The sequence below is a fragment of the Trachemys scripta genome, chromosome 3, assembly GCF_013100865.1.
Source record: "Trachemys scripta elegans isolate TJP31775 chromosome 3, CAS_Tse_1.0, whole genome shotgun sequence".
Classification (NCBI taxonomy): Eukaryota; Metazoa; Chordata; order Testudines; family Emydidae; genus Trachemys; species Trachemys scripta.
This window is the reverse complement of record NC_048300.1, coordinates 107,832,495-107,843,842: the sequence shown is the minus strand read 5'-3', so window position 1 is coordinate 107,843,842 and position 11,348 is coordinate 107,832,495. Positions and strand designations below refer to the sequence as shown.

General features: G+C 37.1%; 1 protein-coding gene across 3 annotated transcripts in view; it reads right to left on the bottom strand.

The window, feature by feature from the left end:
* The window catches only part of SAMD3 (sterile alpha motif domain containing 3), an 81,609-nt gene that overhangs the window by 27,325 nt on the left and 42,936 nt on the right, over positions 1 to 11,348 (bottom strand). For all 3 annotated transcript variants that reach the window (XM_034765686.1, XM_034765685.1, XM_034765687.1), the window contains 2 exons: positions 10,701 to 10,886; positions 10,233 to 10,317 (listed from right to left, as the gene is read on the bottom strand). In XM_034765686.1, coding sequence (XP_034621577.1) covers positions 10,233 to 10,317; positions 10,701 to 10,886 — 271 coding nt within the window. The remainder of the gene's footprint in view (positions 1 to 10,232; positions 10,318 to 10,700; positions 10,887 to 11,348) is intronic.

The following is an 11,348-nucleotide window of genomic DNA, read 5'->3' as shown; positions in this document are numbered from 1 at the left end:
GCCGCGCTGCGCTCCCCCCGCCGCCCCTTACCAGGTGCCGCCCCAAGCATGTGCTTGGGTGCCTGGAGCCGGCCCTGCCCCTATATGGTTTTGAAAATCCCTCTATCTGCATCCTTAGAAGCCTGGCCATAAGTATTTATATTTAGTACTATCAAATAGTCAACCTGCTTGTTTTCATGTGCCCAGAGAATGTTGTGAAAACATCTTTTTAAAAAAAGCCAAATAATTCTTAATTTAGTACTTATAAAGTATATTTAATCTCTGATGTTAAATAAATATTTTTGGGACATGATATATTTAACACATATTACTCTGCCAGTTTTAAATATCATTTTAATTGGTTATTTTTCAGATTTTTCTTTTAATGTCATCTTTGTCTTGGAGACATCTTTTAGCTGATTTTTCAGCAGCCACCTATGTAGAGCTTTAAATCTCTCAAGTTCAAAGTTCAAAACACTTAGATATTTCATCCTCCTCCCCTCACATACATTAAGAGTTTAGCTAAATCTATTTCTGTAATAGGATTCCCATAAGCTTCTGCAAAACCCTGCTCACACAAACTGTTTCATCTGTTGAGATAAAAATTGCCTTTATATGTATTTATCCTGCTTCCCAAATGGTGGCAGTCAGTGAGATGTGTTCTGGAGGGCAAGTGGAGGCATCTGTCTTGCCATTCTTACATGGAGTTAACCGGTAGCCCACTGGGTCACTTTATTATTACTAACACCACAAAAACAAGAAGATTTGCCATGTTCGTCGGAAGAGAACAAGGATTACTCTGTGTATCTGACACAGAAGGGAGAGGATTATGGGCAGATTAAATGTAGCAATTTACTAAAGAATAATAATTTTGTATGCAACAGTTATATAATCAAAAATGTCAACAATGAGATTCAGGGTTTCACTGCGCTAGTGCTGCTGTGTAATGCTGAACTTTGAGGGAGGATTCATATATAGAAGGTAGGCATTTGCACGTGCTCTCAGTTTCTCTCCACCCCCAAATTACATTTGATAAAACAATTATTTGCTTTTTGAAGTTTGATATAGTGTATAAGTTGTTTCGTAGAAACTGGCTAAAGTAAACTGAAATGGAGGTCATTAACTGCTCATATCCAGATCTTTTCAAAAGGCTGACTTTAAGCCCTCTAAAAGGATACCGCAGATAGAACAGTACTGTACAAAAAGTGCTGAATTATTATTATTTTTAATTCTATTCTGAATGCTGCACCTATGAGGGAAAGTATTATCACTGGCTTTCTGATTCTGCCTTCCCACCCCCACATCAGATGTACAGTATTTTGGTGCAGAGGTTAACATTAACAACCTGTGGAAATATTAAATGGATATATTAAATGGACAGATTCTATGGGCTAGATTTACAAAGAGACTTAATAATTGTGACACTGAGCATTTCACGCCTTTTAGATGCTTAGAGCATCCCTGGGATTTACAAAGCCTGAATTAGGCACTCACGCTTCCTATACAATGAAGGGGGAGAGACATGCGCCTAAGAACGAGATTCACAAAAGCCAGCACACTGAGTGGGGAGCCGCCTAAGCTAACCAATGGGAGATGCCAAGGAGAGGAATGTGTCCTAAGCCCTGCTCAGGGAATTCAGTGCCTAAATCCAGACTGGAGGGAGATGCCTCTCTCTGCTTGGGATTCTCAGCTGGGAACCCTCTCCTGGAGTCCAACGCTTATGTTTTTGCAAGAAGCCAGCGAGGAAGGAGAGAGCTTTCCTCAGAACTTCTAGCCAAGTGGTTAGGGCACTCATCTAAGATGACCACCAGCTCAAATCTCCCCTGTATTTGAGGGGAAGAGAGAATCTGAATAAGGATCTGCCACCTCTAAAGTGAGTGCCCTGAACACCAGACTACGGGACGGCCTGATGTGACTTGGAGGCAGAGAAAATTAGGGGTGTATAGATGGGGGAAGGGATGTTTAACAGCCAAAGGCAAAGCAATATTGTTTCACAAAAGATTCAACCTACTAATTCTAGATGTAAATAAAGATAAGGAAGGTAGATTTTTGCTGGAGAAGGCTAAGATCTCTGACTCTCTATATACTCTAATTAATGTATATGGAGCCAATAAAGATAATCCAAGTTTTTTCTAAATTAATATCCCACTAGAATCAGTCACTCTAACAGGAGATTTTAATGTGGTGTTGTACCCTTTTTTAGACAAGTCAGGCTGTCCCCAGCATACACAAACACATACTAGAAACATTAAAAAGATTATATGGAAGAACTGGAGTTAAAAGTTAAATGGCACTTGAACAACCCTACAATGAAGGATTTTACATTTATTCCTCCCCACATTCTACATAGTCAATTCTTCCTGATTTCTAAGACTCTAGTAGACTCAGACTTGATTTCATTATTAAGCACTATCATGATCTCTGATCATGCACCAGCGATACTACAGTTTTTCCCTCCCGAGACAAACGGACTTGTAAATAATGGAGACTGCACTCCTCTCTTTTTATAAACATTTTCAGAGCTATCACACAGAAGAAATTGTTTTTTTCCTCAAAACAAAATGACACACCAGAGATATCCTGATCCACTCTATGGGATACACTAGAAGCTTTTATTAGGGGCAGGATCATTTCCTACTCAGCAGGTAGGAAGAGTGTTAGCCAAATTAATCTTGTGGAATTAACTAAATTTAAAGATATGGATTTAGAACGTGCAAGCTACCCTCTCCCAAGAAAATCATAGAAAATTAATCAGTGTTTGGTATGAAGTAAATAGACTTACTTCAGCACAAGCCGAATTTTCTCTTTTTAGACTCAAACAAACACACTGGAAGTCAGAGGGAGAGAGCAAGGAAAATTCTCACATACGGTTTAAAAATGAGAGGTCAAAGATTCAGAGTAGCATCACTCAAATCAGAACAAGGGCAGGTTATTACTAATCAAAAAGAGATCAACTTTTGAAATTCTTCCAGGCTCTTTACAATAATGATTCCTCGAAGAAGAGAAGAACTGAATAATTTTGTTAAAACTCTTAACATCCGTCGAATCTCAAAAGAGCAGCAGGCCAGGTTGACCTCTCGGTTGCATTCAGAGGAAATGAATCTGGGCAAGACCCCCGGCCCTCATGGCCTACCTACAGGTCTATCAAAGTTTCAAAAAAATTCTGCCCCTAAGCTGTTATACATTCACAAAGATGCCTTAAAGGAAAGGTACGTTACCCCCTATAATGAGGGAAGCCTTAATTACTGTACTGTTTAAACCAAGGAAGGATGTGCAAAAGTGTTAACAGCTATAGACCCATCTCTAATCAATACTGATATAAAAATACTTTCAAAAACATTGGCTAAGCACTTGAAAAAACAATGAATGAAATGGTTCACCCCAATCAGGTGGGATTTATTTTAAAAAGTTGTGGTTCAGAGAACACATGTCCATTGATTAACGTTATGGCATTCCATCAACACTCTCGAAATTCCCATGCAATCATTTCACTTGATGCAAAGACAGCCTTTGACAGAGTGAACCAGCAATATGTTTCTTACCAGGGATAAATTTGGGTTGGGAAAGTCCTATTTCATGGATACAGCTATTATATTCCAATCCCAACTCTTGTATCCTAACAAATAGCACAATATCTCAGACAATTCCCCTTCCCCCGCTTTAATCTGTTTTGGGGAACTAGACAGAGATGCCCTCTCTCGCCCCCTCTCTGTTTAGTCTAGTATTAGAACCACTTACAGTACTAATCACAGAACACCCAGGTATTCAAGGGATCAAATCAGGGAATCAAAAATTTTTCCATATACAGATGACCTCCTCCTCTTTATTAAAAATCCAGATCAATCTATTCCCAATATCCTTCAAACCATGGATAACTTTGGTAAACTCTCCGGCTACAAAGATAAGTTGGGATAAGTCAGAAGCAATGAAGACCTTATTGGATTTAGTTGGAAGTGGCTCTCCTACAGGGACATTTAGATGGCAACAGACAAACCTCAGATATCTTGGCATCCTCTTCTCTAAGGAAATTAAAAACATAGTCAAGGTTAACCTACCCCCATTAATCATGCAGTTAGCAAACTATTTAAACTGATGGCAGGCACTGCCTTTCCCCATTTGAGGAAAAATAAACAGAATAAAGAGGATCCTGGGAAGAGCATTCATTTTGATTGAACTCCCTCCCTCCCTCGCCATATTCCTCCCTTTTAATTTTACTAAAATCAACATGTTCAGATCCTCCTTGTGGAGTGCTGGTAACAAACCCAGAATCGCCTTACAAGATTACAGTTCCCTATCAAGACAGAGGTTTTAGATTTCCCAATTTCAAACTTTACCATCAGACAATAATTAACCAAGCAAGACAGCAAGCTGTAGAGCCCTGGATTGGATCCAGCTGGAAGCAGCATTGGTGGCTCCTTTAACCTATTTCCAACGTGCTGCATGCTGATCACTACCTACCAACCATGGTGGCAGTCAAAAACACCCCCTTTCTATGTACCAAGGCCTCCATCTGGGGTAACTCAAAACTCTGTATAGCAGGCAACCCCATCATTTGGACAGATTCGATTAGGAAAGGGATTTTGACCATCAGTCAATTTATTGAAAATTATACCTTCCTCCCTTTTACAATATTAAAAGAAAGGTTCAATCTAGAGACTAAGAAGGAGCAGCCATAGGTCCACCTTAAACATGCCATCTACCATCTGTTTGGCCCAGATGCCTATGCTACCCCGATCCACCTCGGAACTGCTTTCATTTCCCCAAATATTATCGATTGCCAAGACCTATGTATATGCAAGTATATGCACACTTGGCCAGCAAATCTGAATTAAACGTGGATTCCCTAAAGAAGAAATTCTCTGCTAACCAATGGAAACAAATTTTAGCCAGTTTGCCAATCTGTTCTTTGGACCTCCATTTAAAGATTAATCCCACAGAAAATTGTATGCAGGCTGCATTGGACTCTTCTCCCACTGTTCAAAATGGGTGCCGTTAAATCAGACAAATGTTGGTGCTATGATTCAGCAGCTGCTAACTTAATCCATATGCTCTGGGAATGCTCCTATACCTGTATGTTTTGGGCAGAACTTAATTGCAGAGTTTATTTTTGCCTATCAAATAAAACTGTGTTACAAGTGAAACGTGATTTTAAACGTTAATTGGAAGCTGAATAAATCTGAAAAACTTTGGCTCAGTGGAGCACTAATTACTGTTGAAAGATTAATATTAGAAAAATGGAAATCCAAAAAATGACCAACAACTGAAGACTGGAACACAGACATTGTAAGCTCGGCCATCATGGAATATAATAGAAATACCCAAGAAAAATTCTTTCCTGTAAGTATCTGAATGATCCTATTAAATGCAGCCCTCCTCTTTTCTACCCACTTCCTTCCCTTCTTGTCTATCTCCCTCCTTTGAATTTTTTATCTTGTTGGTTTTATATTTAATTAGTTGGAATTTTATAAACAAATTTTGTTTGTAAATTTTGTAACAAATAATTGATTTATATTTTCAAGTATAGCTAAAGTTAGGTAGCAAATAGCTTCTCATAATATATTAACTTACATAAATAGTTTAGTTGTGTGTGTATATATTTAAAATTTAACAAAGTTATTCTAAATAATAATACAAACTAGCATCACAACTCCAGAATTTGCCCATGTTAATGTTTGTGTTTTCAATATTTTATCTTTTGTTGTTAGTTCTTAATGGGACAGATCTCAGCCTTTCTTTAGAGTGGCTTTAATTAAATTCCTATTAATCTTTTTCTGTAAGAGATCACCAATTTTTTGTTTTGTTTTTGGCTGCTTCTCCACTGTGCTTAACTTGTATTTTTTTCTTTGATAGGAATAAAAACTTGTATACAAAGTGACTTTAAGGATTCTTTTAAAATAAAGAGTAGAAAGTATTAGGGCATATCCACACAAATTAATCATGTTTGTGTTCAAAATTTTAATATGTTTGAAGCATTCGGAACTATTTTTTTCCTAAAATACAATATCCTTAAAGACATTTGTTGTTCTTATATAAATCCTGTTTATTCTAACACTTTTTATATACCATTCAGTTTATACTATAGACCAGAAATTCCCATCGTATCCCATGCCTAAAAAGTTAAGATTTTTTTCCCCAAGTGTTCCATGTGACTTCAGATATATCTTTCAAGTAAGAGGGAGGACTATTGGAGGGAGCGGGGGTGGGGGAGGGAGGGAGGGAGCAGAGACCTTAAATAAGATTCAAGCACTGATTTCCTCTCTCATCCCCAAGCCAGTCCTATGTGGTAAAACTTTTGTTTCATTCCAAAAGTAGCTCAAAGCTCTTTACTAATGAATTACAGGGATATAACTTTGCATTTAGTAGCTTTAAGCCACTCTTTTCTTTAAATTGAGGTTTTTATCTTAATTCTTACCTACCTCCCACTCTAAATAGAGAGCAAGACAACTTTCTTATTTGTTTAAAACAGATATCTCAAATGTTGACTGGTATTGTGAATAATTTTTAAATACCAGTAGTAGACAGGCATCTTTCTGGTTACCTCTTTACCACAAAAAGAAATGGCAAGCTTTTGTGTAGGATTCTATTTTCATGTTTCTCCTACTAATACTGGAGACATTCTTGACCTTTACAAGATCTTGCTCTGTCCGTTTGAGATTCCTAACATCTAAATTACCTTTTTCTCCACAAAAAAAGAAAGTATTAATTGCATTTAAGTTATACTTTTTTATATTTTACACTGAAACAAGTATCAATATTTGAAAACTAGAGCTGGTAAAAAAAATTTTGCATGAAAACTTTCCTGATGGGAAAATGTTGTTTCACTGGAATCGATCTACTTCAAATTTTAAGATTTTTCCCAGTTTTTTTTAATTTTCCGTTTCTGAAATGTCCAGTAATTTCCATTAAAAATACTGACAGTTTTTGTTCCAACATTTCATATTCAAAACTCTTCTGAATTTTCTGAGAATTTTCAATATTTTGACTTCTTGTTCCGATTCAGAATGGAAACAAATTTTGAAATGTTGACATTACCCATGAGATGTAAATCCCATTTCCAGACCACTACACAGGACCCCCTGTGGCTAAACTCTCAAGGTATCACCCATGGGCAATAGCACCCCACACACACTTGGTGTAATGAGGACAGGGAGCTCCTTCTCTTCCCAGAGCAGGGGGACTGGCATGGGATCTCTACAGTATTTTCTCTAGCAGCTGGGTTTTCATCTGCATGGGTAAGCCAGGCCTTTTCCTGCCACACAGAGAGTTCTCTGCTAGGATGATATTGGTGGGGAGGTCCCAGAGCAGTAGGTATTGGAGTTACCCCATTGAGATGAATGGGGCAGCTCACTATTTTCAAAACGATTGCATTAAGCTATCAGCAACATCTGCCCGAATCTGAAGCTTCAGTTACATATGGGTCATGTTTTCAAATTTATCTCCACAACCAGGTGGAGTAGAATTTTATTTTTTTTAAGTGAAAATGTATTATTCGATAAATTGCATGACTCCAGGAGCTGGGGCCCATAGCTGCGACCTAGCAATGTATTATGGGGGGGGGGGATAACCTAATTAACATTGCAGAGGAATTTGGCATTTCATTTGCAGAGCAGAAAAAAAATACTTCCTACAGAATCTGAGTCCATTGTGCCAGGAAATACACATAGCACTGGCTATAGGAGAACAAAATCGAATTCCTGTAACTTTTAGTCAGTTTTCTGTAAAGACTGAATAGACTTTTTTCCTGTAACTCAGTTGAGAAATCTAGATAAATGAAGTCAGAGAGTCTTTGACAGATTAGTTTACAATGGCTTTCTGGGTAACATTTTATCTGTCAGCCTTAACATTTGTGCTATTATTCCCTGAGGTCTACTGCTCAGGTTCTGTTTAGTGTACCATTTCCATCCACCTCCCTTACCCAGCCCCATAACAACATGACCAACTGTCAATACAAACTTGCTGCAAGCTCCCTACTTGTATGCCTTTTAGCAGCCCCAATTTCAAATGTTGATATATTTAGCTTTATTTTCATAATCTGTCTTTTAGCCAGGACATATCATTTTACAAACATTGTTACATTTACTGAAATTCCCACTTCACCTTCGGGCTGTTTTCTTTGTTATGTTTAGCACAGACTCTTTCAACACCTTTTCAGAGATTGTAGGTAATCCCTAATTAACCAAGTTTCTGATGATCTCAAATAGGAGTATATTCCCCATATTCAAAACTGATGGAGAAACAAGTTTCACTTATTTGAAAATCCAATTATCTGATAGTTTCAGATGTCTCATAAGATATTTGAATCATCAGTGTTAGCACTACTGGTGATTCCAGCAACTCCTTTATTTCCTTACATTTGTCCAAAACATTTTTAGAAGAGGTGACATGAGAAGCATTGTTTCCAGTCTTCTGAGCCCGATTCCACCAAGAAGGAATCAGGCAACGGTACCGTCTTTTTAGGTATTATGAATCCAGCATTGTCAATTCTTATGATTATTATGATTCTCGCAATAACTGGTTTGTTTTTTTAAAGCCCCATCTGTCGGAGTCATGGGTATACTTAAGAATCTCTGCTTTCATTTAAAGAATAGTAAACTTCTAGCCCTCATGGTTGCATTAAAATGTGACCCATAGGCTCATAAAACAAAAGGCAAATAAAAAGATTTTTTTTCTTTTTAAATATCAATTGGGGGGGGGGGGAAGGGAGATCTCACTCAAACTTTTAACTTATGAGATTAGCAAGATTGTGACTCTTTAGGTTTAACCTTTTCCTTGCATGCTTTTGTTGTTTCTTCCAGCTATGTTGCCCAGTAACTGAATGAAATGTCAAATATAAAACAGACACATTACCAAAATAGAAGCCTCTGCCCCACTCAGCTGCTTGCTCAGTCTGCGTTATGCTACTCCCCAAATACAGTTTTTACTAGCAGGCTGCTAATGCAATGTCCCCAACCAATGCAGAAAGGGATGAACGATTTGACAAAGAACAGTTTTATAAAATGATTTATAGCACAGTTTAGCCAGGTCTACATTTGTTAGGGAAAGCTGCTTTCAGAGCCACATTTAAATACAATTTTTCCTAAAATTTTCCACAATATTTCCTAAAATTTTCCCTAAAATGAAGTTCTGTAAATGGGACCTTAGAAACACTCACAAATGGATTCTAGTCAGTCTTTGCAAATGGGGTCATGTCATACCAATGACCCACACATGGAACTCCTATTGGGGGTTCTCAATGGGAATTTTGAGCAAAAATAAGGGTAGAATATAGCTCATTGATGCTCTACCTCGCCGTTTCTTCCCAGGATGGGGAGTTTGCTTACTTCAGTGTGGTACTTCCCTATCACAATGCCCAGCCTGAAAGGAGAATTGGGATATTCATCACATTTTTCCTTAGATTGCATTTTCTGCAATAACTCTGTGGAGGACATGTATGTGTCTCTCAGAGCAAACCCCCCTCCACCTTCCACAGTCTTTTACCAGGTGCTGTATCACATGGCAAGGCAATGATGTGAAGTCAACAGGCCTGAACATTATCTTTGCAGATTGCAGATCTGTTTTCTGGACCCTGAAAATGAAAAATTACATCCAAACCTAACAGCATCTCCTCCTTCCATTCAGCTTCCTGCTGTAACCACATGAGAGCCCTAGTGATGGTCTACTGAGCTATTTTATCCAAATGTACTTACTCCTGCCATATTTAAAAATACATGAACATAATAACTACTTGATATAGGTAATAGTAAACAAGTTCACTAATGATGATCACAATGTATTGCAGTAGCATAAGGCAAACACCAAAAATATTCATAATGTAATGTTTATATCTTCCCCCATACAAATACAATTTTCCACTGGCCTGGCATAGTTGTATCATCACCATGATTTTTTAAACAATCACATGTTTAACAGTTTTGTTTTTTTTAAGAAAAAAAGCATATTATAGAGAAAGTCAATGCAAGCAACAGCTAGGTAACTTTTCATTAGTACTAATGCATGTATGATCTGACAATGGCTTTGATAAACAGCATGTAATTTAATTAACCCTGTGCAATTACTGGTGCTTAAAATTAAGTATGTTATTTGGGATACATAACTTAAAATAGAAGCTGCAGCACTATGAAAAATAAAAACACCAAACAAACTGATATTAATTCTCTCTGAATTAGTCTCCCTCTAAACAACTAGATTAAAAAACTTTCACATTTGATAGAGATTTAAGATAAACTGAGAACTGCACTAATTATGATACTTACAAAGCCATTCCCATCCTCATCAAGGAATGGATATGCCTGAAGCAATGCATTGACGACAACATTATACTGCTGACTGTTTGGGTACCTGTTCAAACAAGATAAAAAGAAAATATAGGAATAGGTGACATTTTAGACACTTTTTGTCAATTTGAAGTCTGGCGGGTTTTTTTAAGAGGATATCAAGTTAAATTGATACAGTGTTTCCAAAATATTTACATTAAATTACATATTAAAGGAAGAAGAAATTATCCTAAAAGTAATGCACGGGAAGAGCCTTTAGAGCTTGATCTAAAGTCCATCATTAAAACCAAGAGTGTTTTTTCCACTGACTTCAGTGGGCTTTAAATCAATGACTTTAACCATTTAAGTTTACAGATTGCAGAGACTGGTTCATCATCATCTGGGAATTTATTGTGCAATCAGTTGTACCCCCCAAAAAAGAGTGAATCCCAAAACTACCGTACTTACAGTGATCCTTCCAGGTATTTTGTCATGTCTGCCTGTAAAAATTCAATAATCCTTATTCTCATGCTGTGGTCAGGGCATTTCCTTTCTGCTAATATGCATTGGACATCATAAGGAAACTCTGGTAAAACATATGAGTTTGTCCACTGTACTGTTTCACATCGTGCAAAAACATGTTTCATATTTTTTCTGTAAAAGAAAGGGTTAAAGATATCAAAGCTTACCAGATGCTCATATAGTTCTTTTTATCCCTGTGGGAAACTAAGCAAGGAAAAAAATAAGCCAAATGTTTTTGTAGGAAAAAAGTTATGGCCATACTGATTAAAAACCACTGGTGTTTTAGGCTTGATCAGAGATGCCTATTATTTTTTTGCTTTCTCTTAGTTTCTACTTAAGAATAAAGTTACATGCAAAACATGTAATAAAATCAACCAATTCAGATGTTAAAATAGTTAAATGTTTTATACACAGTAACTTAGATCAGGAGCTAGGAGAAGGCAACCAAACCTTTTCACCAACTAAACATGCACAGAATAGCTTTTGGCACAAATCAACAGATATGGATGATAATATTAGTTATTTTAGCAATTAATATTTGGCTCCAATCAGAATGGGTGAATAAGCCACTGTGTTAGAAAAAAAAAATCAGTA